The 26,401-nt window shown below is 36.5% G+C and overlaps 1 protein-coding gene across 3 annotated transcripts in view; it reads right to left on the bottom strand.

The window, feature by feature from the left end:
- The window catches only part of LOC127871859 (synaptosomal-associated protein 25-like), a 100,560-nt gene that overhangs the window by 51,302 nt on the left and 22,857 nt on the right, over positions 1 to 26,401 (bottom strand). For all 3 annotated transcript variants that reach the window (XM_052415120.1, XM_052415118.1, XM_052415117.1), the window contains exon 2: positions 22,596 to 22,896. In XM_052415120.1, coding sequence (XP_052271080.1) covers positions 22,596 to 22,685 — 90 coding nt within the window. In that variant the 5' untranslated portion in view covers positions 22,686 to 22,896. The remainder of the gene's footprint in view (positions 1 to 22,595; positions 22,897 to 26,401) is intronic.

The following is a 26,401-nucleotide window of genomic DNA, read 5'->3' as shown; positions in this document are numbered from 1 at the left end:
TATATGGCTATAGTAAAACCTTTTTAACACTCTAGAGGCCACATTTATTGTCCCATCTTCATGAAATTTGGTCAGAAGATTGATCTCAATGATATCTTGGATGAGTTCGAAAATAATTATGTTTGCTTAAAAAAATGGCTTCCAAGGGGCGGGGCATTTTTCCTTATATGGCTATAGTAAAATCTTGTTAACACTCTAGAGGCCACATTTACTGTCCAATCTTCATGAAACTTGGTCAGAAGATTCATCCCGATAATATCTTGGATGAGTTCAAAAATGATGCCGGTTGGTTGAAAACATGGCTGCCAGGGGGTGGGGCATTTTTCCTTATATGGCTATAGTAAAACCTTGTTAGCACTCTAGAGGCCACATTTATTTTCCGATCTTCGTGAAACTTGGTCAGAAGATTTGTCCCAATAATATCTTGTTATCTCAGGTGAGTGACTTTGGGCCTTTCAGGCCCTCTTGTTCTTTTTAAAGGTGTAGGGACCTATCTCAATTTCAATCACAAAGGAGGGAGGGGTGGAGTGGAGAGGGGTGTATAGTGTGGGGGTGTGGTCATTTATTACATTATCTTCCAAAAATGGAGAAAACATGCAACAACAAAAAAATTTTGGGGGGGGGATTGGGGGATTCTTCACGCTGGGTATGCGAATACTTTGATAACAGATGGCACTTTGATACCAGATAACAACAAAAGCCACGCGCGAGAGGTAAGTTCATCAGTTTTTTTTAAAGTTATATCATACAGATTAGTTTTTGAGACAAGGCGCATGGTCGAGTTTATAAATAGTGAATCCTTTTCTATTGCAAAGAAAAACATCACGGAAGAATGGTAGATTTTCCCCCAAAAAAATGAAAATTCGGCCAGAAAACAGCATAAACTGGATGAACAGTAAACATTTCAACAAAATAACACTACTTAGAAATATTGCAAGAAATTGTTTGATATTCCAGCATGTAGAGTAATCACTGTGCTTCAAATACTGAAATTTTGATAGTATTCAATGAAATATAAACAAAGATAGAGCATGTTTTAATAGGTGGTATTAATGAAGTTGCGGGTGGTATTAATGAAGTTGCGGACACTTTGATTCCAGATATAGGGCACTTCAGATAACAGAGACTTTCCACAAATTGGGCACTCTGATAACCGAGTTTTATCTTCTATATGAAATGCATTTATGTATATTATGGCTATTCTTACCAAACATTATGAAGTACATTGTCAAGCCCGACACATTGGGAATCTATGCATAACATACACGTGAAATATAACCAATCGCGTTGTTCGTTTTAAAAAATCTTATTACTATTAATTTATATAATTATATTATATAATTTATAATATAATTATATTATAAGTAGTGCAAAATGTAAATAAGATTCAAATGCTTATTTCTGAAGTAATATATTTCAAGTGATGACCGAAAATAAATGTCTAAATAATAAATTTGTTTTTAAGTGATAAATTGAGATTAAGAGAATTGAAAATACAACAGATCATGTGGATCAACAGGACTGTGTTCAAATGAACTTATGGCAGGACTCTAGATAAGGGGAGCAAGGGGTCTTAAAGTGGCCAATACACCTCATAAAATCCTTTGTCATTGGTGCTCATTAGAATCGCATCATGAAGACGATACTAATGCGTAGCCACACAATTTAAAATAGATTGGAAAACTCCCTTTATATTGAGCTCCACTTATAGTAAGCACCCTTTACGATTCCCTATCCATTTTATTATCATATTCCAAAGAGTCCAAAGGGGTATGTTTCGGTAATTCGTTTTTAATTTACGTCAGAACATACATTTTTATTTATTGCCTGCTTACTATAGCAGTATTCCACAGCGAATTCTGCATTTCTGAGTCACTAAATAGAGTGTGTTACAGTACAGCTAACGCGGCACAAACATAATCCGCGGCTACGCCACGGCCAGATTATTAGTACGCGGCGGCCGAATCGTGTGTTCACGCGGCGTATCGCCGTGGCACTCGGCATCGATCCGCGCAACGACCCCGAGTCTGTGTTAACCTCGCGTACTTTCGCGGAGTAAATCCGCCGCATACGTACGCGGCGGATCGAGTGAAAAGATATCCACCTACATGTACATACATGTATGTGTAGCGTAGAATTAATTACGCGCAACTGTTAATGTTTCGTTCGATTATCATTATTAAATTTGTAATCCGAAACACACTTCCGAATTTTAATGCTAATGCAACCTTTGACAAATTCTAACGTCAAATAAACAGTGCTAAAATATCCTTTGTTTCATAAAAAGAGCGCGAAAATTATGCAGACATGTAGAACGTCGTTTGGAAAGTTTGGGTGTATTTTGTGTTGTATAAATACATGAACATCACGTCAGGCGTAAATCGCTTGTTCAGTGGAAAAAAAAACGCCCCGATTAGACGTTATTTCATCATCTCTATAAATAGTAACAAATGCCAAAATGTATTTGATACTTAAGGAAATATCGAGAATGTTTGTGTATCGTAAATATTTACCAGCATTTGCTTTAAAACTGGAATATACAGGATTATCGGGTAATTAGTAGCGATATTTCCTGTATAATATGAACAAAATAAAACGTGTTTATATACGCATATTCAAACAATAGTTATAATAAGCTGATAATTAACAAAACAACAAATACGTCGTCACCGTCTTGATTATTGATGTGGCTTCAAACTGCTAATTTTCTCAGCTTAAATTTTATAGCAAAATCAACATGCAATTAATTTATAAATCCACCATATGCTGGAGCCTTGACCACTTGTATGTGCGAAAACGTAATTACGTGACCTTGTTTATGTGTGAAATACATACACTACGGGCGGGAAACAAACTTAATTGGCCAGACACATTAACTATGCTTACATGTATATGCTAATACAATCCGCGCACAATAAATTTATTATGATTTTAATTATTATTATAATTGTTCTTTCAAAATTTGTTAACTACATTTTACTAATAATTTTAAAAAGATTTTTTATTTCATGATGCGCATCGACTCGGCATCATGTCGCAGATAGCGTCATGCCTCGGCGGACAGATGCGAAGTTTTGCGGCGAAATGCGACTTGCCGCCGCATACTGACGCGGCTTCAACGACTGACGCGGCATCGACTCGTTTCGCCTTGCCGCCGCGGATCGCGAAATACGTTTGTTCCGCTTTGGCTGTACTGTGTATCTGGTAAAAAGTGTCGAGTTATCTGGAATCGAAGTGTCATTGTCTTTGAGATGATTGGTAAAAGAAGTGTCCAAGAAAATTTGGCATCCGACTCTTAAAACATTTGAATTTCCTCAAATACTTTATTCAACTAAAATTTAACATGTTTTAACATTAATGGACATATTGATCTTTTATTTTGATTAGTTGGCACCTTCTTGATTTATTTCCAAATATTTTTATTTTGTTGAAATACGTACTGATCATCGAATTCATGACGATTATCAATGAAATTTTATCTCTTTTTTTTATAATCCACTGCTGTTTTCACAGCTTTTTTGCTCCCCAATACAAAGTACTATACGATTAATCGACCAAACAATGTTAAGTGTCTGAAAACCAAATATAAATGCAAAAAAGCTGAAGAACTCAACTCTCGCGCGTGGCTTTTATTGTTATCTGGTATCGAAGTGCCATCTGTCTGCATACCCGCGTGATTCTTTGGTGGGATGGTTGGACGGTATTTCAAAAATAAAATAATAAAAATAAATATATGTGTTTTTTAACCATGTTTGAAAAAAACAAGAGATGCGTTTGTCAGAAACACAATGCCCCCTATTGCGCCGCTTTGAAAAAAAAAAATGTTTTTTTTTACCTTTGACCTTGAAGGATGACCTTGACCTTGAACCTCCACCACTCAAAATGTGCAACTTTATGAGAATGCCGCTTTGAAATATTATTTTTTTACCTTTGACCTTGAAGGATAACCTTGACCGATGACCTTGACCTTGAACTTCCACCACTCAAAATGTGCAGCTTCATGATAACACCGCTTTGAAATATGTTTTTTTGACCTTTGACCTTGAAGAATGACCTTGACCTTGAATGATTACCTTGACCTTGAACTTCCACCGATCAAAAGAATGCATGCCAAATATCAAGTTGCTATCTTCAGTATTAAACAAGAGGGCCATGATGGCCCTGAATCGCTCACCTGACTCATTAAGATCAGATGAAAACTATGACCTCTATTGTCTACACAATGTTTTTCTATGATTTTACCTAGTGACCTAGTTCCTGACTCTAGATGACCCAAATACAATCCCAATCCAGATTTCATCAAGATAAACATTCTAACCACAGTTCATAAATATTGGATGAAAACTGTGACCTCTATTGTCAACACAAGGTTTTTCTATTTATTTGACCTAGATTTTTACCCCAGATGACCCAAATACAATCCCACCCAGATTTCATGAAGAATTCAGACCAAATTTCATAAAGGTTGGATGAAAACTGTGATCTCTAATGTCTACACAAGGTTTTTCTATTATTTGACCTAGTGACCTAGTTTTTGACCCCAGATGACCCAAATAAAATCCCAACCCAGATTTCATCAAGATAAACATTCTGACCAAATTTCATAAAGATTGGATGAAAACTGTGACCTCTATTGTCTACAGAAGGTTGTTCTATTATTTGACCTAGTGACCTTGTTTTTGACCCCAGATGACCCAAATACAATCCCAAACTGGATTTCATCAAGATAAACATTTTGACCAAATTTCATCAAGATTGGATGCAAACTGTGACCTCTACTGTCTACACAAACAAATTGTTGACGGACGGACGCACGGACACACGCAGGCACGCACAACGGACGCCGGACATCACACGATCACTTAAGCTCACCGTGTCACTTCATGACAGGTGACCTAAAAATATGTGTCGGAGATAAACATGAACAGTTGTGGTTAAAATCCCATAGAAACAAGGGCTGTTTGTAAAACATGCATGCCCCCCTATATGGGCTATAAGTTGTAGTAGCAGCCATTGTGTGAATACGTTTTTTGTCACTGTGAATGGTGGTGGTGGTGGTGGTGGTGTAGTAGTAGTAGTAGTAGTAGTAGTAGTAGTAGTAGTAGTAGTAGTAGTAGTAGTAGTAGTAGTAGTAGTAATAGTAGTTGTAGTAGTTGTAATAGTAGTAGTAGTAGTAGTAGTACTAGTAGAAGTAGTACTAGTAGTAGTAGTAGAAGTAGTAGTAGTAGTAGTAGTAGTAGTAGTAGTAGTAGTAGTAGTAGTAGTAGTAGTAGTAGTAGAAGTAGTAGTAGTAGTAGTAGTAGTAGTAGTAGTAGTAGTAGAAGTAGTAGTAGTAGTAGTAGTAGTAGTAGTAGTAGTAGTAGAAGTAGTAGTAGTAGTAGTAGCAGTAGCAGTAGCAGAAGCAGTAGCAGCATTACAAGACCAATACTTAAGAATGATCAAATGGGAAAAGGTAACCTAGCACTGGCAGTAAATATGGGGCTCATTTACAGGTCAGATTTGGAATCTCTGCTGTAAAATGAGATTTTGAATGAATTAAAGGGAGGCAAATCTGTAATAAAAAGAACATGCATAAACCGTAGTTGTTTCCCTTGTTTGAACCATGCTAAATCCTTACAAGTTTGGAAAGAATTGGATGAAAAATTTGGACTTTATTGCATAAACACCATTTTCTCAATTCAAGGGGAGGTAATTCTGTACTTCATGGACCAATAATGCTCATTTTTGTAGGGTTCGTGTCCTCATTGATATAAAGACACTGTGCAAATTTGGAAAGGATCGGACAAAAAATGTGGAAGATTTTTTAAAGTTTTCACAAAATAGGCAAAAACGAATAAACATGCAAAGTTCAACGAGCTCCTGCGGCCATGTTTTTTGACGAATCAAATTTGTTTGAACAACTTTTTCAGGGGAGCCTTCAAAGGTAATCCCTGTGAAATTTTTTGAAAATCTGATGAGCGGTTTCTGACAAGAAGATTTTTTAAGGTTTTTACCATATATGGTCATGGCGGCCATCTTGGTTATGTGATCAAATTTTTTTTAACAATTCTTTTGTCCCATGACCTAGGGATGCTCCACATGAAATTTAGTTGAAATTGGCTCAATGGTTTAGTAGAAGAAGATGTTTACATATTGTTTACAGACAGACGGACGGACGGACGCCGGACGCTGAGTGATCACAATAGCTCACCCCGAGCTATCGCTCAGGTGAGCTAAAAAGTAATGGCTAATGTTAAAGTTTTCGGACGGACAGACACCATAAATTTGACATTTGACCTTGAAGGACTACGTTGACCTTGACCTAACTCAAAATGTGCAGTTCCATGACATGCACGCCAAATATCAAGTTGCCATCTTCAAAAGTGAAAAAGTTATGGCCAAGGTTAAAGCTTTTTTCGGACGGACGGACAGACTGACTGACATACTGACGGACAGTTCAACTGCTATATGCCACCCTACCGGGGGCATAAAAATAGTGTGAGGGTGTGGTGGTCATTTATAAGATGATCTTTAATTAAAAAAATAAATAATGGGGGGGGGGGGGGGTCAGGTAAGAGTTGTTTTGTCAAAGTATCAATCAAATCTAATCATAAATAAAGAAGTAATGGCAATTTTAGCAAAATTTAATAATTTGACCTTGAGAGTCAAGGTCATTCAAAGAACATACAAGTTATAACCTTTTTTAAAAACCTAAACGCAGATTTCGAAACCTAAACGCAGACCCTAAGTTCAGGGTCAAGGTCACAGGGGTAAAAAAATTTGTGCATATGGAAAGGCCTTGTCTATATACACATGCACACCAAATATGAAGGTTATATCTCAAGGGACATAGAAGTTATGAGCATTATTCGAAACCTAAATGCAGATTTCGAAACCTAACGCGGACCCTAAGTTCAAGGTCAAGGTCACAGGGGTAAAAATTTGTGTGTATGGAAAGGCCTTGTCCATATACACATACATATCAAATATGAAGGTTATATCTCAAGGGACATAGAAGTTATGAGCATTTTTCGAAACCTAAACCCAAAGTGTGACGGAAAGACGGACAGACAGACCCACGGGCAGACAGACGGACAGTCAGATCACTATATGCCCCCTTTTCTTCGAAAAGGGGCATAAAAAGTTATGGCTAATGTAAAAGATTTTGGACAGACAGACGCCATATATTTGACATTTGACCTTGAAGGATGACCTTCACCTTTCACCATTCAAAATGTTCAGCTCCATGAGATACACATGCATGCCAAATATAAAGTTGCTATCTTCAATATTGCAAAATTTGACCTTTGACCTTGACCTTCAACTTTCACAGCTCTAAAGGTGCAGCTCCATGAGATACACATGCATGCCAAATATCAAGTTGCTATCTTGAATATTGAAAAAGTTATGGCAAATGTTAAAAGTTTTCGGACGGACAGACACCATATATTTGACATTTGACCTTGAAGGATGACCTTGACCTTCACTTTTTACCACTCAAAATGTTCAGCTCCATGAGATACACATGCATGCCAAATATCAAGTTGCTACCTTCAATATTGAAAAAGTTATGGCCAATATTAAAGTTTTCGAACAGACGCCATATATTTGACATTTGACCTTGAAGGATGACCTTGACCTTCACCTTTCACCACTCAAAATGTGCAGCTCCACGAGATGCACATGCATGCCAATTATCAAGTTGCTATGTTTAATATTGAAAAAGTTATGACAATTAAAGTTTTCGGACGGACGGACAGACTGACATACTGACGGACAGTTCAACTGCTATATGGGCAGCTACTGGGGGCATACAAACTCACCATTGAGCACGTTGTACTCAGGTGAGCTAAAAACACAGTCAATGTTCAAAGATATGATGGTCAACAGTAACTAAATGTTTAATTCAGAATTATTAGTGCTAGTGAAAATAAATGATTTTCTTCAACCAGTCAGGTATTGATAGTTTGAAATATTAGAAGTCCTAATAAGGTTACTACCAAATTAAGTACTGATGGATTAATCATATGGATTGGGGATGATCATTTGCAACAACAGTGTTGGGCTCAAAGAGTGCTGTCAAATGATGTAGACAAATGAGTACAATTAAGTTAACCAAGAAATAGCTCATTTGAAATGGCAAACAACTAGTAATGTGAAAGTATATTACATTTGTGGCAAACCATGTTGGTGATAGATGAAACAATAAAATCTACTTTATGGTAGGAAAGACAAAAGAACAGATGGAACTGGAAAACATGCCAATCCCGTTTGGCTCTGTGATGAGCTATATTAAGAGAATAACAGGTTACTGCCATATTGTTGTGTAATATATCAGGTGAGAACTGCCACGCTTGCCATGAAGTTGTTTTATTCCTGCCAGGCCTGATATATTATATACTTCCCCATTTTATTTTAAATAAAACTTAATTACCACAACACTTGATTTAAAGCTTGCATGAATATGGTGTATGACGTCTGATGTTTTTGTTATGACATCATGAGCACTTGCGATTTTTATTTGTACAAAATGTTGTTTTTTTTGCTGCTTTTTGCGTCTAAAATATATAATATCTTTGTATCAAAATGTTTGTTTTGTAAGATCTGATTCTGTTTTACCCAAAACGATAAATTTATAGTTGATTCCTGGTAATATGACATACCTCCACACATTGACTGATATTAACCCTTTTGATGTGATCATATAACAAATTATATCAGGCACCTTTAAAATGTATATCATTCAGGTAGTTCTCAATGAAGTGGTTTGATAAAATCAATATAAATGCAATATATTGTCATAATCATCTTCTCATTACATGCATATGGTTTAGGATCTTCCAAGATTTTAAATTAAATTGTGGAGATTTAAAAAAAATGAGACAGGTAAACATCTCCTTGTTGTAAGCACAACATCTCTAACTCCATATATCCTTTAGCCTGCGGGTTGGGATGGCAGATGATTCCTTACCAGTAACTGTCTGAATATTTATTAGTGCACAGGGCTACTCAGGTTTCTTGGTGCAGTTGTGCTGGATATCATCTTGAGACTAGTCAGAACATTAATCTCAATAATATGATGATAGATAATACAAGCATTGCATAGAGAAACTGAATATTCTGCTATTCTGCTATTCTCTGATAGCAGTGAAAATGTTGACCTTATTATGGCATAAACTGGGGAATTCAGATACTATATTATACTTAATTGCAGCAATTTACTTCTGAGATGAATACCATTTTTGGACATGAAGGGCATGAAAGATGAAGAAAGTATTACTTGCACAGGTGATATACAATTATAGACAATATAATAGAAGACCGTTATTGCTTGAACAGAGAAATAAACTATATATTGATAGTGATATTATCATTATTGTCATATGAATGCTGAGAATTTTCTTTTAATGTATGCTTTGATAATAAGAATAGATTTCAGTCTTTTAACCCATAATATAATTGGAGCAAAGTGCAGTGACCTGGTAACCGCTTACGATATTTCCCAACTACAAATACATAAAAAGATAATAACAATATGTTTTATTTGAAATGTTTCACTGCACCCTTCGTCTAGAATTTCCTGAGATTATTTATGAACAACAACGGCGATAAACTACTACATAATGATACAAATAATGGTGCACAAATGTATACCTCAATAAAGTCTTGCATAATATAATGATCAATCATCTATATCGAAAATGTCTATCGTCTATACAAAATAATCATTTATTGGCCTGACAAGGTAGTGATTTATTCCAGATTGTTACAAAACCAACAGAAGTCAAAATCAATAATAAATTATCTGTAATGCTGGTCTGCAAGGAATAAATTATTTTGGTAAGGAAAGACAAGCTTATGTATTATTCAGTATTTATATCAAGTCTTCAACATAATTGGAGCATCAAAAACAAATTGTAAGAGCATTTGGATTGCCCTGTTAGAATGACCCAGGAAGCAATCTGACTTTGATGAAATTGTGTTCTTAAAATTGCAGATTACATAAAAGTTTAAGAAACCTGGCTGTTATGTAGAAGGGGTCATACATGTAGGTATGCCCTTAATCTAGCCTGCTTTAATGTTTTTGTGTCCACTCCACATGTTCTTTAATCTTTAGTAAATATTGTCTCAAATGGGTCAAGGTGGGAAAACTAAAAGTTTTGATGACTCTCCTGCCTTGTTTGCCTATCAGCTGCTATCTGCTAATGATAATTGGCATACTGGAAGACCTGGGAAGGGTCAGTGAGTTATGCTGTTATATTGGTCAGTTCGGAAGGGTGTTTATACACCATGTTTAATCCATGTTTTATCGTTAATTGTCCAAGATAATTGACATATTATTCACACTTCAAAGTTCTTGCAATTGAACAACAAACAACTCGACTTGGGTAACCTTCAAATCGCCAATTATTTCAATTCCTATATCCATATATTAAATCAGTGATTATCTTATCCAAATTAAGTTACTCAATTTATTCCAGAGTATATTTCAATCAAGCCATTTGTTCTAGATGTATGTACATGTACATATAAAAAAAAACAAAGTTCTCAATACTATTAAGTTAAAACAATTGAGAAAGCAATCCCATGTGTTTGGAATTATTTAACACCCTAAAGTGGAAAGACAGATAAATCAAGATTGAATCATAATTATTGTGTGACTTCCAGAAGAGTGGTTATATGAGTTTCCTAACATTTAACCTGGTGACCATATTTTTTAACAAAGGTGCCCATATATCTGATAATATTTGCCTATATATTTTCAAGATAAACCTTCGACCAAGTTTGAACAAGATTTATTCAAAGATGTGTTTCTACAGTGGTCACAAGTTGTTGTTTTCTTAATTTGACCAGCTGACCTTGTTTTTTGACACCTGTGACCCAGATTCAAGGTCTGTCTAGATATGGTCCATGTAAACAATGTCAGAAAGTTTTTTTTCAAGATTCAAGCATAATTGTGGTCTGTACAGTATTATTAATATTTTTTTCAATTTTAATGGTGACTTTGGTGATACATTTTATTCAAGTACAAACGCTTTGGCGCTGACAATCTACTCAATATAAAGGGGCCTTGTTTGACCTTTAATGACCTTTATTATGCGCGTGTCATAGATTTGAAACACAGCTTAGGTATTGTCATTTAAACATAAATTCAAACTAGGCTTCATCAAGTCATTAATTTTGCGCCTCAGGTGGTAACAAGGTTTTCAAGCGTAGCTTTTCAATGAAGCTGACATTTGAAAGTGTACAATGAAATTTGACTAAAATTTCCCGCCATGCAGTGGCCCAGAAACTTTCGGAAATATAAAATGCGCAATCTACAAACTGTTATCACATTTACATTAATAGGTAATTGAATTGACTTTCTATTTTGTTGCGTTTAGGATGTGAAAAGAAATACACATGTACGTTTTGCAACGATGTTAACAGTGAGTTCACCATAAAACAATTTTATCTCTAATGAAAAGGCTTTACACAATTTTACACTCAACTCTCAACATCAATACAGTTTGTGTGATCCACTTAATATTGAGTAGATTGTCAGCACTGGAGCATTTGTACTAATAGGCATGTTCTTATATGTATAGGTAATTACTACCGTATTGCATTCTGTGCACTAGTCTATTTAGGCCATATAAGTATTGGTGCGATGATTCCCGATATTTTTAATAATCATATCAAATAAGAATGTCCGGCAAACCATTAAAACAGGTCTGTTTGAAGAATGCGACTCTAAATGTTAAAAAGTTGTACAGATGATTATCTTGTGGCCTGTTGACTTGAATGTTTTCATTTCATTTCCATTCTCCTTGTGTTTTTCTGTTCTGTATTTATAGATATATGATCAATTATATCAAATAATGTGAAATAAGCCAGGAAATCTGGTGCAACACCTAGTAATTTGTTTGCTTGAGATGCAGCTAAAAACTTTGAAAACGCATTCGCTATCTTTGATCTCATTGATATAACTCTTTATATTTCACCAACACCAACCACAATCAAACCCATTCATCTTTGTTAAAGATTTTTTTTATTAAAGATTTTACCTGGTTATCTAGTTGTTGTTTATTGCACACAACACATACATGTACTACATAAACTAAAACATGACCAAGACATTGACAAGATATTAATTCTGAGAGAATTTCATCTATATTGAGTAACAAATGTATCCTCAAGAGTGACAACAAGGTACATCTATGATTTGACAGGTGATATCAAGCTTAATGAAAAGAAAAATCATTAATGACACAAAAAATGGACCGATATTTTTGACCCCAAGTAAGCCCTAAAACCCTCATGGTGACCTAGTTTATGACAAACTTGGCCTACATTCAAACTCATCATAGCTAGACATACTCCCAAATGTTCATACAGATTGTGAAAAGACTCTAGAGTGGTTAGCAGCTAAAATTTGACCATCACATGACAACTGATGACAGACCTTGGACATAGACTGACCACTAATCAGGTCAGCTAATAATATATATTAGCTAATTAAAACAATATAAAGATCTTCTTATTTTTCAAGACCAATTAGTTGCTGTTTTTTTCATTTATAAAATCTTGAAAATTGGTTCACATCTGAAAGAAGTTCAGACAAATTGATATATCTCATAAACTGTCAGTCTAACTATTGCATCATTCGATTTGTTCATTGTTGTTGTAACTGTTGCTGTTGTTTACATCAGTGTTCATTTAGAAACTTGGTTGGATTCTGTTGCCGTAAAAAGCTTAAAGGTTGAGTAATTTTTTAAGAACTTATATTGCTCATTATTTCTAAAGGCATACCAATACAGCATACAATTTATTTTAAATAACAGTCTAAGGGAGGCAACTAGTAAACTTACATCTAACAGTTGAAAGTAACCATCTGCTGTTGCTTATTGAAGTTGATGTTTTGGCAAGGAACATACAATTTCAATGGTCTTAATATATTTTGGTTTTAAATATTGATGCATATGTACATTTACTGGAAACAAGCATCTGCAATAACCAGTAAAGTAATTTCCATTATGATAGAAACTAACAAGCAAACAATGGCACCTATGAATGTAAGTTTTGTTCACTTAGTTAAGTTGGTTTAACGGGGTGATTGAACTTTGAAATCAGAGTCAGCAGGGTGCTTAAAATTTACCAATTATGTATTTTTCTGCAACTACCACTTCTTAAAGCGGGTATATACGATTTTTTATATGTGTTTAATTGTAATATATTGATAAAATATGTTACAATAACACAAAATAGGCAAGAAAAATTATACATTAAAGCCGAATTTCATAAAATGCAGCAAAGACAAATTAGTGCCCCGAGCCGATAGTGACGTACATATTTTCCTACAATAACCGAAGCATTCGTCTTTGTATTAGGATCGGAGATAGTGTTCGTGTGTCGTATGAATAGATACCGTTGCAGAATTTCAAATAAACCGTTAAACTAAGTTTAGATGCACATCGTACATGTATGGTATACATGCTGGCGAATTCGGCTGTACAGCCGTTTTCAATTTCAGAATTAAATATCTGGCTTATTTCGCATTTTTTGACACATGTTCTTCTTAACTTTTATGTTAATTTATATTGAAATATATATATAATAAGTTTTTTACACAGTTTATATAAATTCATAAATATTTGACTAAATCGTATATACCCGCTTTAAAATCCAAGCGATATAGACTTCGCCGAATATTTTGAGTGTTAATTTACGATCTTCTGTCAATGACACGCTTCTCTTTTCCAAACTAAAGCCCACCTGAAGGCGGAGCGTTATTGTTTTAAAAAATTGATATAGGCCAATGAGAGTGCACGCTTTGCATGAGCGACAGCACTCATAGGCAGTCAATACCTGCAGTTAAATCATGCAGACGACGAGAGACATAATTGCCATAATTTTTTAACTAGAAATGGCGCGGCAGAGGCCGACGCGTATCCCCACGCCGAATGTTTGACCTAGGTGTGCCCCAGGGTTGGTAATGGGGCCATGCATAGCTGAGATTGACCGTATTGTCATAAGAGAAGTTCATCATCAATTAGAAGTGAATTGGTGTAGAAATGAAGAAGTTATAGTAAAAGGCAATTTTGGGTGGGTGTGACATATGTGGGCAGGGCACCCCAGGGTTGGTAATTGTGCCATGCATAGTTGAGATTGACCGTATTGTCATAAGAGAAGTTCAGTATCAATTTGAAGTGAATCGGTGTAGAAATGAAGAAATTATAGTAAAAGGCAATTTTGGGCGGGTGTGGTCTATGTGGGCGGGGCCCCAGGGTTGGTAATGGGGCCATGCATAGTTGAGATTGACCGTATTGTCATAAGAGAGGTTCAGTATCAATTTGAAGTGAATCGGTGTAGAAATGAAGAAATTATAGTAAAAGGCAATTTTCGGTGGGTGTGGTCTATGTGGGCGGGGCGCCCCAGGGTTGGTAATGGGGCCATGCATAGTTGAGATTGACTGTATTGTCATAAGAGAAGTTCAATATCAATTTGAAGTGAATCGGTGTAGAAATGAAGAAATTATAGTAAAGGCAATTTTGGGTGGGTGTGGTCTATGTGGGCGGGGCCCCAGGGTTGGTTATGGGGCCATGCATAGTTGAGATTGACCCTAATGTCATAAGAGAAGTTCAGTATCAATTTGAAGTGAATCCGTGTAGAAATGAAAAAATTATAGTAAATGGAATTTTTGGTGGGTGTGGTGGGCGGGCGCCCCAGGGTTGGGATTGGGGCCATGCATAGTTGAGATTGACCCTAATGTCATAACAAAAGTTCAGTATCAATTTGAAGTGAATCCGTGTAGAAATGAAAAAATTATAGTAAATGGAAATTTTTCGTGGGTGTGGCCTATGTGGGCAGGGCGCCCCAGGGTTGGGAATGGGGCCATGCATGGTTGAGATTGACCGTATTGTCAAAAGAGAGGTCCAGTATCAATTTGAAGTGAATCGGTGTAGAAATAAAGAAGTAAATGTAAAATAACCTAAAAAAATGAGTGATATTTCTGACGCGGCCCCACCCCAACCGCTATAACTTTTGACCCAGGGGTCAGATCAAAATTCCAAATAGTGCAGGGTCGCACATATGCTCATAGCTACCATGTGTGTAAGTTTCAAGGTTCTAGTGCTTTTAGTGTAGGAGGAGATAGTGGCCAGGACGGACGGACAGACAGACAGACAGACAGACGGACGGACGGACGGACGGCGGAGATAACCACAATATCCCCACCTTTTTTTCAAAAAGCGTGGGGATAACAAATAGTGTTGATTTCTTTACACATAGCTATAAATGTTCTGTTGAATTCTTAAATGAGCATAATTAAAATTATCATCGGAGACACATTCCCGAATTTTAACGTTAACGCCATATAAATAAATTATAGCATCAAATAAATAATGCTTCACATATTTTGTGTTTCTAAGTTTCATTTAAATGCACATGAAAATTATGCAGACATGTACACCATCAAGCTAGTGGAAGAGTTGGTGTATTTATTGTTGTATAAAATCGGTGACAGCATGTCAGGCGATTTACGCGTGTTCAGTGGGAAAACCCCAGTCACGATCGGACATTATTTTGTCAAATCTTTCAATAGTCATATATGCTGAATTCATTTGATACTTAACAACAAGAGATGTGTTCGTCAGAAACACAATGCCCCCTATTGCGCCGCTTTGATTTTTTTTTTCATTTGACCTTTGACTTTGAAGGATGACCTTGACCTTGAAGGATGACCTTGACCTTGAATTCCACCACTCAAAATGTGCAGCTTCATGATAACGCCGCCTTGATTTTATTTTTTAACCTTGACCATGAAGGATGACCTTGACCTTGAAGGATGACTTTGACCTTGAACTTCCACCACTCAAAATGTGCAGCTTCATGAGAACGCTGCTTTGAATTGTTTTATTTTTTTACCTTTGACCTTGAAGGATGACCTTGACCTTGAAGGATGACCTTGACCTTGAAGTTCCACCACTCAAAATGTGCAGCTTCATGAGATACACATGCATGCCAAATATCAAGTTGCTATCTTCAATATTGAAAAAGTTATGGCCAATGTTAAAGTTTTTGGACAGACAGACGCCATATATTTGACATTTGATCTTGAAGGATGACCTTGACCTTCACCTTTCACCACTCAAAATGTTCAGCTCCATGAGATACACATGCATGCCAAGTTGCTATCTTCAATAGTGAAAAAGTTATGGCCAATGTTAAAGTTTTTTTCGGACAGACGGACAGACTGACATACACACATACTGACATACTGACTGACGGACAGTTCAACTGCTACATGCCACCCTACCGAGATCATAAAAATGGTAAATGTTTGTGTATATGACATTTTTAGCATTTTTATCCTCAATATTGACCAGAGTTTTCTTTTAAAAATGAAAATTATGGCTTTATTGGGTAATGAATAGCGACGGGAAAAAAGTTAATATGCAGTAATTGAGTCTGGTTGATACGGATGTATTGGGGAATCGATCCAGTCAGGATCATGTGTAACTATGACTGAAAGGGTTAAAACAATTACAACAAGAGCTGTCAGAGGACAGCGCGCTCGACTATTCGAGTGCTTGACAGTATAACGTAAGCCATCATGGGGAAATTGTTCATATTCAATAATTTATTAGACAATCTTTCAAAAATAAACAAGGGACAAAATTGTCACAAAACCAGGTTTTCATTGTGAAAAAAAAATCTGATAAAGGGAGAAAACTCAAACTGAACTTTTGAAATGACCAAAAAAAATTAACCCCCTTTGTAAGTTTTTTTTTTTTTTTAAATCTATTTTTAGTCGTGGCGACCTTGACATTGGAGATATTGACGTGATTCTTTCGTGGGACACACCGTCCCATGATGGTGAACAAATGTGCCAAATGATTTTAAAATCTCACAATGAATGACATAGTTATGGCCAGGACAAGCTCATTTATGGCCATTTTTGACCTTTGAACTCAAAGTGTGACCTTGACCTTGGAGATATCGACGTAATTATTTCGCGCGACACACCGTCCAATGATGGTGAACAAATGTGCCAAATGATTTTAAAATCTGACGATGAACGACATAGTTATGGCTCGGACAAGCTCATTTATGGCCATTTTTGACCTTTGAACTCAAAGTTTGACCTTGACCTTGGAGATATCGACGTTATTATTTCGCGCGACACACCGTCCAATGATGGTGAACAAATGTGCCAAATGATTTTTAAAATCTGACAATGAACGACATAGTTATGGCCCGGACAAGCTTATTCCGCCAGCCCGCCAGCCAGCCCGCCAGCCAGCCAGCCAGCCAGCCAGCCAGCCCGCCCGCATTCGCCAATCTAATAACCAGTTTTTTCCTTCGGAAAACCTGGTTTAAAAAGGAAAAAAAATAAAATAAACATTGGGGGGGGGGGGGGTAGGGGGGGATGAGAGGTGGGTATAATGTGGGGTGTGTTAATTTATAAGATGATGTTTAAAAAAAAAATTGGGGGGGTTGGGGGTAGAAGGGGTGGGTGGTGAGAGGGGGTTATAATGTGGGGTGTGGTAATTTATAAGATGATGTTAAAAAAAAATTGGGGGGGGGGGGTTGGGTAGGGGGGGGGGTGGGGGTGAGAGGGGGTATAATGTGGGGTGTGGTAATTTATTAGATGATGTTTAAAAAAAACACAATAATAATAATGGGAGGGGGGGGTTGGGTGGGGGAGGGATTCTGGGTAGGAGCGTGGGGTATTGTTTGGGTTGAATCCATTGTGGTATTCAGGTAAGTGTTGTTTTGTCAAAGTTATAATAAAATGTGATCATAAATAAAGAAGTTAAGGCAATTTAAGCAAAATGTTCAATTGTCTAAGTGTAAAAGGGGCCATAATTATGTCAAAATGCTTGATAAAGAAAGTGGTCTGCTCTTGTTTATAGGTTGGGGTCATGTTGGTAAACAGGTATGCAACATATAAAAGCAATATGTCAAAGGATATAGGAAATATTTGGGGTAGCACGCAAACTTTAACATAGATTTATCAATAATATGCATATTCTAAGTATAAAAGGGGCAATAATTATGACAAAATGATTGATAAGAGTTGTCTGCTCTTGTTTATAGGTTGGGGTGATGTTGGTAAACAAGTATGCAAAATATAAAAGCAATGTGTCAAGGGACAATGAAAATAAATGGGGTAGTACGAAAACTTTAACATTTGCTGCATATTCTAAGTGGAAAAGGGGCCATAATTATGACAAAATGCTTGATAGAGTTGTCTGCTCTTGTTTATAGGTTGAGGTCATGTTGGTAAACAAGTATGCAAAATATGAAAGCAATATGTCAAGGGACAAAGAAAATATTTGGGGTAGTACGAAAACTTTAACATTTGCACGCTAACGCTAACGCAGACGCTGGGGTGAGTAGGATAGCTCCACTTTATAAATTTCATATATAATAGTCGAGCTAAAAAATGTTGTTATGAATGACTTGATAGCTGGAATTTTTTTATACCAAATAACGTCAAAATAAATGTAACAAGAGGGCCTGAAAGGCCCAAAGTCGCTCATCTGTGATTCAAAGGAACTGACCTGTTCTGTGCAGCCCAAGATGTCATTAGAACAAAATGTTCTTACCAACTTTCATGACTAGTGAACACCCTGGCAGCCACGTTTTTAAACAGATCAGAACCATTTTCATACACATCCAAGATATCATTTAAACAAATATACTGACAAAGTTTCATGAAGATTCATAAGTCCATATAAGGAAAAATGCCCCGCCCACTGGTGACAATGTTTTTCAAGCAACTGTAAAAACTTTTTCAAACTTGTCCAAAATTCCAAAATTTCATTGGGACAAATCTTCTGACAAAGGTTCATGATAATCGTACAATAAATACAGCTTCTAGAGTGTTTACAAGGTTTAACTATAGCTATATAAGGAAAAATGCCACGCCCCCTTGGTGGCAATGTTTTTCCACCAACCGGAACCATTTTCAAACTCATCCAAGATATCATTGGGACAAATCATCTGACCAAGTTTCATGATGATCGGACAATAAATGTGGCCTCTAGAGTGTTAACAAGGTTTTACACAAGCATGATATTATAGCCATATTAGGAAAAATGCCCCGCCCCCTGGTGGCCATGTTTTTTAAGCAACCCAAACCATTTTCAAACTCATCCAAGATATCATTAGGACAAATCTTCTGACCAAGTTTCATGAAGATCAGAAAATAAATGTGGCCTCTAGAGTGTTAACAAGGTTTTACACTAGCCATATAAGAGAAAATGCCCCGCCCCTGGCGGCCATGTTTTTCAACCAACCAGCATCATTTTTTAACTTGTCCAAGATATTATTAGGATGAATCTTCTGACCAAGTTTCATAAAGATCGGAAAATAAATGTGGCCTATAGATTGTTAACAAGATTTTACTATAGCCATATATAGCCATATAAGGAAAAATGCCACGCCCCCTGGCAGACATGTTTTTCAAGCAAAGGTAACCATTTTCGAACTCATCCAAAATATCATTGAGACCAATCTTCTGACCAAATTTCATGAAGATTGGACAATAAATGTGGCCTCTAGAGTATTCACAAGGTTTTACTATAGCCATATAAGGAAAAATGCCCCGCCCCTTGGCAGCCATGTTTTTCAAGCAAACGTAACCATTTTCTATCTTATCCGAGATATCATACATACCAATCTTCTGACCAAATTTAATGAAGATTGGACAATAAATGTTGCCTCTAGAGTGTTAACAAGGCTTTACTTTAGCCATATAAGGAAAACTGCCCCGCCCCCTGGCGGGCATGTTTTTTCACCGATCTGGATCATTTTCGAACTCGTCAGAGATATTAATAAAACCAATGTTCTGACCAAGTTTCATGATCATTGGGCAAAAATTGTGACTTCTAGAATGTTCACAAGGTTTCTCTATAGCCATATTAGGTATACTGCCCCGCCCCCTGGCGGCCATGTTTTTCAACGGACCGGAACCATTTTTGAACTCAACCAACATATCATTTAGACAAACATTTTGACAAAGTTACATGAAGATTGGGCATCAAATGTGATTTCTACAGTGTTCACAAGGTTTTCCTTTTTTTACCTAGTGACCTAGTTTTTGACCCAGCATGGCCCAGTTTTGAACTCAGTTGAGAAATCAATGGGACAAATGTTCTGACCAAATTTCATGAAGATAAGACAATAAATGGTGCCTCTTGAGTGTTCACAAGACAAAATGTTGACGACGCACTATGGACAAAAGGCGATCACAAAAGCTCAGCATGAGCACGTTGTGCTCAGGTGAGCTAAAAACATTAATGAATGGTGGGGATAGCCCTCCAAAACCCACCCCTTAAGGCCCCGGGGAGTCTTAAAAAATCTTGTAGACAGTAATTCCAAGATCCTTTGATTTTCCACATACATTGAGTTTTGCATGATTTCAGCTTCCAACCTACAGGGGTGTGATTGAGGCAAAGTCAGAGGGGAGGAAAATTCTGTTGACTGATTTTGACTACGCGAATGGCGCGCATAACACAATGACAAACATAAAAACAGACATTATAATAAACAACTTTTCGAACTTCATAACAATATTTCTTTATAAAAACCTTTTAAACTTCACATTTAACATACTGAGGATGCAAAGTAAACAGTTAAGTATTTATTGTGATCAATAGCAGCAGTTTTTCAATGTATTGAATTACAGTTAATAGACTAAATATAAACAAACACACTTGAGTGTTCTTCTGGTGTTAATGATGTATTAACTGAGTTAAATTAATATATTTAATTTGTTTACCTTTCAATATCTTGCATTTCACATCTCCACTCAGTTCAAAGCTATTTCAGTTAACTGAACAGCGTGACAAACATAATAAAGCAGAATATGCATATAAATCTGATTATACACAGACCCACAGACATATAAAAATCAAATCATGTTTGTCTATTTCCATGTTCGAACGATACTCTTCAAAATTGTTTTACTTCGCGAGTAGACTAAACTCCAATTTGCAAACACTGGTTTCCGTGACACAAATTCAGTGGGCACATTTCTTAACAAAATATGTGTATCTAAAACGTATTCTTTTTTTTGACAAACACGTTTCATTATTCCTATCAGACTAGGTGATGTCAGTCGTTTATTTGATTGCTATTTGTTATTTCAATAATCTTAATTTTCTCTTCACAACGGCGCCATTTGCAAACAAATCACAGAGCGCATTTTAAGAACACGATTTTAATTGGAAGATTGGGAAACGACAGCCAATTATATGGCTCGTTTTAAAAATGCTTAGGCAGAATCTACCAGTGTAAAATGCGAAGAGATTTCGCGGGCCGCGGATATTTCGGGCCGCTTATGAAATACGTCCGCGGAATCGGTGGTAGCCCCTCTCCCCCACATGTTTTAAAACGAATTTACGCAAATCTCAGAAGTGACATCCGGGACAACCCGATCCGCGGAAATCCGCGGATCCGCGGAAAAATCACACCCCTGAACCTACCATGCCAAGGTCATATTTACTGGTGTATTCAAAATATGGTTTCAGCATGAGACCCTTAGACTAAGCCAATAAATAATTACAACAAATGTTCTGAGCAAGTTTCATTAACATTTTGCAAAGAAGAGTTCTAGATTGTTCACAAGGTTGTACTTTTATTTGACCATTTGACCATATTTTTGACCCCTCATGACCCTGTTTTGAACTCTGCTGCGATATAAATGGGCTGAATGCTCTGGCAAAGTTTCATGAATATTGGAAACTTATGTTGCCTCTATAGTGTTCCCAAGCTTATTATCTTATTTGACCAAATGAATTAGGTTTTGACCCCTCCCCCCCCCCATTGGAACTCTGAAACAAATATTCTCACCAAGTTTTATTGTGTTAACAATCTGTTCTTTAATTTGACAGTGTGACCTAGTCTTAGTCTATATGGCCCAGTTTCACACTTGGCTGAGATAGCATTGGGAAAAACCAACTTTAACTAAGTTTCATAACAATTGGAAAATAAATTTGACCTCTTGAGTGTTTACAAGCCGTTTGTTCATTTGAACATCTGAACTACCTTTGGACCACACGTGACCCGAACTATTTCTTTACCACAGACGACTTAAATGTGGCTTCTTGAGTGTTCACAAGCTTTTAGCTTTAATTTCACCTATTATTTCTTCTCAATCACTCCTACACTTGGGAGTTTGCAGGCAAGGATGAAGCGAATAGTCTTCTGCAGAGCCCAGACCTGTCCTAAATGGTAAACTTCACTGCACAATGGACCTAGTGGCTAAGTCTTTTATTGAACCTGACCCAGTTTTGAACTCATCATTGGGACAAATGCTCTCACACAGGTTTAATGAAGACAGGGCAATAAATGTGAGCTCTAGAGTGCTATCAAGGCTAATGTTAATGATGCACTACTGAAAACAAACAACAGACAATTACAACAACTCCCATGAGCAAGTTGTGATCAGGTGAGCTAAAAAAAATGCTACAAAGGAACCAGACTTAAGATTGACTCAATAAGTCTAAAGGTTTCAAAACAAATTTAAATATGATGACCGCGAGTTAAAAGTCCTGCACCCTAGCTATTGAGGTGGCCATGCAAGGGACAGAGAACACTTAAACTGCACACAGAAGTGCCCTCACCTCGTCTGTGACTTTGTTAGCCTGGAACTGAAGGTTTGAGAGCTCACTCCTCATGTCCTCCTCGGACCCACTGGCAGGTATGCCCGACATTCTGTTTTTTTTTGGTCTGCTAGTTGGTGCTTCAATAGGACCCGATCGTGGCGGCCCAGTGGTATGTACAGTGGCGCTTCAATTAGCTCTAAGGAAGGATAAGCTTGTTCTGTGCCTGTGGTTGCTACCAGCCTATAAGTCGATAGTTGAGATAGATTATCAAAGCTGTGGGTTGTGTCCGCGTCTACTTGGCCGAGAGGACTAAATGCATCTGAAAGTATAACAAATATTCAACAGGTTAATTAAAAGATAATATCCTTACAATTAACACAGGCTTGTATGGAGTTATAGTTAAGTATTGAAAAAGTCAATAATGTCCACAACTTTCAAACATTTCAGGAAAAACTAAATAACTATATATAAAAATGAAACCTCTGAATATTCACAAGTTATGCATCTTTTACAAAAACAAAATTCTGCATTATACTTCAATACTTAAATTCATAATGTGCCTTTCTACAACGTGTGAAAACGAAACTAAACATCTGTTAAAACTGCCTGCATTAAATATTTATACATAAAAGATGCTTCTAGGCTCCCAATATGTTCTTGCTCAAACAAGTGCAATACATCAATAATCAATAGACCGAGACCACTCTATATGGAAATGAGTACCAGTCAAAACATCTGGACAAGAATTCACAAACAAATTCTCAGACTTATAAAGAATTAAAAAAAGACTTAACCCTACAAAACTTTCTTCTGAGATTGAATATATACAGTCTAATATTGGTGCTTCTGTCAATAACCAACCATTCTAAATAAAGAATGTTGTACTTATAAGTGCCATGCTACTAGACGTTAATTTTAAGTACTTATAAAACATTACAATTATTTAAAGGACACCTATGCTCTTTTGCCTTCAAATAATTCAAGATTGTCACACACAAAACAGAAAGAGCGTTAACCAACACCTTGGTTCCATTTTAAGGCAGTCTGTATATCAGGGGAGCCTCAGGTCAAAACCAGTGCACTCTATTGGACATGTCATATCCACAGCAGACAAAACAAAAATTGACAAAGCATAAAATTCATTTGCTTCCAAGATAGCAGCAGAAATGTGCATTGCAATGTATCTTACATGTGCAGGGCTCAACATTAACCGAAAAACCAACTCACCCTGCTGCTAGAAAATCTACTTGCCTTGAAAGTAAAGCCGCTTGCCCAAACATGAAATATCACATTTACTGTAAACCTCATATTTTTTAATAAAGATCAAAATAATACACCACAGAACCTTTTTTATTTTTTAACATTTAAGGGAATGATTACTGCAATTTAAGTCTAATGAAAGTCTAAATTAAATGCCCTTTGTTCTTTTTTGCACTTGCCCGGGCGGACAACTAGATTTTAAATAACTTGCCCGGACCCAACTTTTACTTGCCAGGGGCAATAGGACAACCTTTAATGTTGAGCCCTGATGTGGCCACAATTTTTGTGCAGTACTTGTTATCCAGATCTCAACGCATTTGAACAAATGTACTTAAAAACAATGCTGACTCATATTTTCACCCTATCATAACCACATTAGCTACAAATAATTTTGGTACCTATGGTATTTGATTTTCAAAATATTTGTAATATCTAATATTTAAATATTTGTAAGTAACAAATCACTAACATTACAGAACAAGAGCATCCCCTAGCGGGTGCAGACGGCTCATCTATTTTTCTTTTTGAAGGTGAAGGGACCTTCTCAATACTTCAATCCAAAAGGGGAGAGGGGTGGGAGTGAAGAGGAGTGTATAGTGTGTGTGGGGGGGGGGGGGGCTGGGGGGGGTAATTTACTTCATTATCTTTCAAAAATGAAAAAAAAGGAAAACAATATTTTATTTTATTTGGTTTTTTATTTTATTTATTTTTATTTTTTTTTTTTTTTTTTCGGGGGGGGGGGGGGGGGTTCTTGGCTAGGATGGTTGGAAAGTCTTTCAAAAATAAAAATATTTTTTTTATTTTTTTTTGTTGTGGGAGTCAGGGGGGGGGGTTGAGAGGGGGTATAGTGTGGGGTGTGGTCATTTATTAGATGATCTTTCAAAAATAAAGTTAAAATGGAAAAAAAAGGGGGGGATTCTAGGGTGGGACGTGGGCGATAGTTTGGGTGGAGTCTATTGTGGTATGTCAGGTAAGTGTTGTTTTGTCAAAGTATGAATCAAATCTGATCATAAATAAAGAAGTCATGGCAATTTTAGCAACATTTAATACTTTGACATTGAGAGTCAAGGTCATTCAAAGGTCAAGAGTTACATAACTTTGCGTCCACAGTCCCCTTATGATAGTAAGCAAGTGTTCCAAGTCTGAAAGCAATAGCTTTGATACTTTAAAGTATCAAAGCTATTGCTTTCATATTTGCAACACATCAGGGGTGGCGAAATCAAATGTCCGAGTTGCCCGAGTCGTACATTTGCTTGTCTGGGCAACTGATTTTTTTCAATTAAGTTGTCCGTGGACAACAAGTTTTTTAAAAGTCGGGTCCAGGTATACAAAAAAATACATTGTATTAAAGCTGTAATTAAGTTTTACAAAACCGGATGTTGACATGCGATTATATTGTCAGTGCTATTTGCGGAGCAATCAAGCTAAAATACGGGCACTCTCCTGCGCAGTGATCTCCCTTATTCTATAAGAGACCAGGAGCATGCCGCATTTTAAACATTCGGCCCGACTGTTAGACAGTGTACAGACTGGTTTCTTTATTTTTACAATCAGACGGAAATAAAAAGTATCAAAGTAAGATAATCAAAACACGGTCTACCTTGTTATTTAAGACGACTTTAATGGTAAAAATGGAACATTTAATTTTTTTTAATCTTCAACAACGGAGCAGAAACCCGAAGCTTTGAGCAGTCCACCTCCAAAAAAATTAGGAAAGATTATGATAAAAAATATGATCTAAGTAAACGCACCAGAACTTTTCAAGAAACTTGGCTCACAGATTTTCAATGGTTACTAGTTGATGATAGTCACATTGCTACCAGTAGCGGCGCAGAGCCTCAGTCTGATGAGGTCGACATATTGGACTAGTTTAATTTGTTAAGATTACGATGTACTTATGTTCAACACATGTTTTAATAACACTAGCATTGCAAGATTTAAAGTTTTAGAAAGTCTTTTTATTGTTTATAATATACTGCTATAATGAATGTACTATTGAAATACAACTATAAACAAATCTAGCAAATCATACTCATTTTGGTATATTCCACATTGTTTTACATTAATCAATAAATGGGTTAATAATTTATATAAACATTAACGGACGCACAAGTGTAGTTCAGCAACGGACAAGTTAAATTTCCTAAATGGTTGTCCTTGGACAAGTATAGTTTTTTGAGATTTCGCCAACCCTGAGGGGACTGTGCAGGCAAAGGTATGTAACTCTGACTGGCATTTTGACAGAATTATGGCCCCTTTTATACTTAGACAAGGGACAAAATTGTCACAAAACCAGGTTTTCATTGTGAAAAAAAATCTGATAAAGGGAGACAACTTAAACTGAACTTTTGAAAAGAACAAACAAAATTAACCCCCTTTGTAAGTTTGTTTTAAAATAAATCTATTTTTAGTCGTGGCGACCTTGACATTGGAGATATTGACGTGATTCTTTCGTGCGACACACCGTCCCATGATGGTGAACAAATGTGCCAAATGATTTTAAAATCTCATAATGAATGACATAGTTATAGCCCAGACAAGCTCATTTATGGCTATTTTTTTAC

The sequence above is a fragment of the Dreissena polymorpha genome, chromosome 3, assembly GCF_020536995.1.
Source record: "Dreissena polymorpha isolate Duluth1 chromosome 3, UMN_Dpol_1.0, whole genome shotgun sequence".
NCBI lineage: Eukaryota > Metazoa > Mollusca > Bivalvia > Myida > Dreissenidae > Dreissena > Dreissena polymorpha.
The sequence above is the reverse complement of the archived record's forward strand: the minus strand, read 5'-3'. Positions and strand labels throughout refer to the sequence as shown.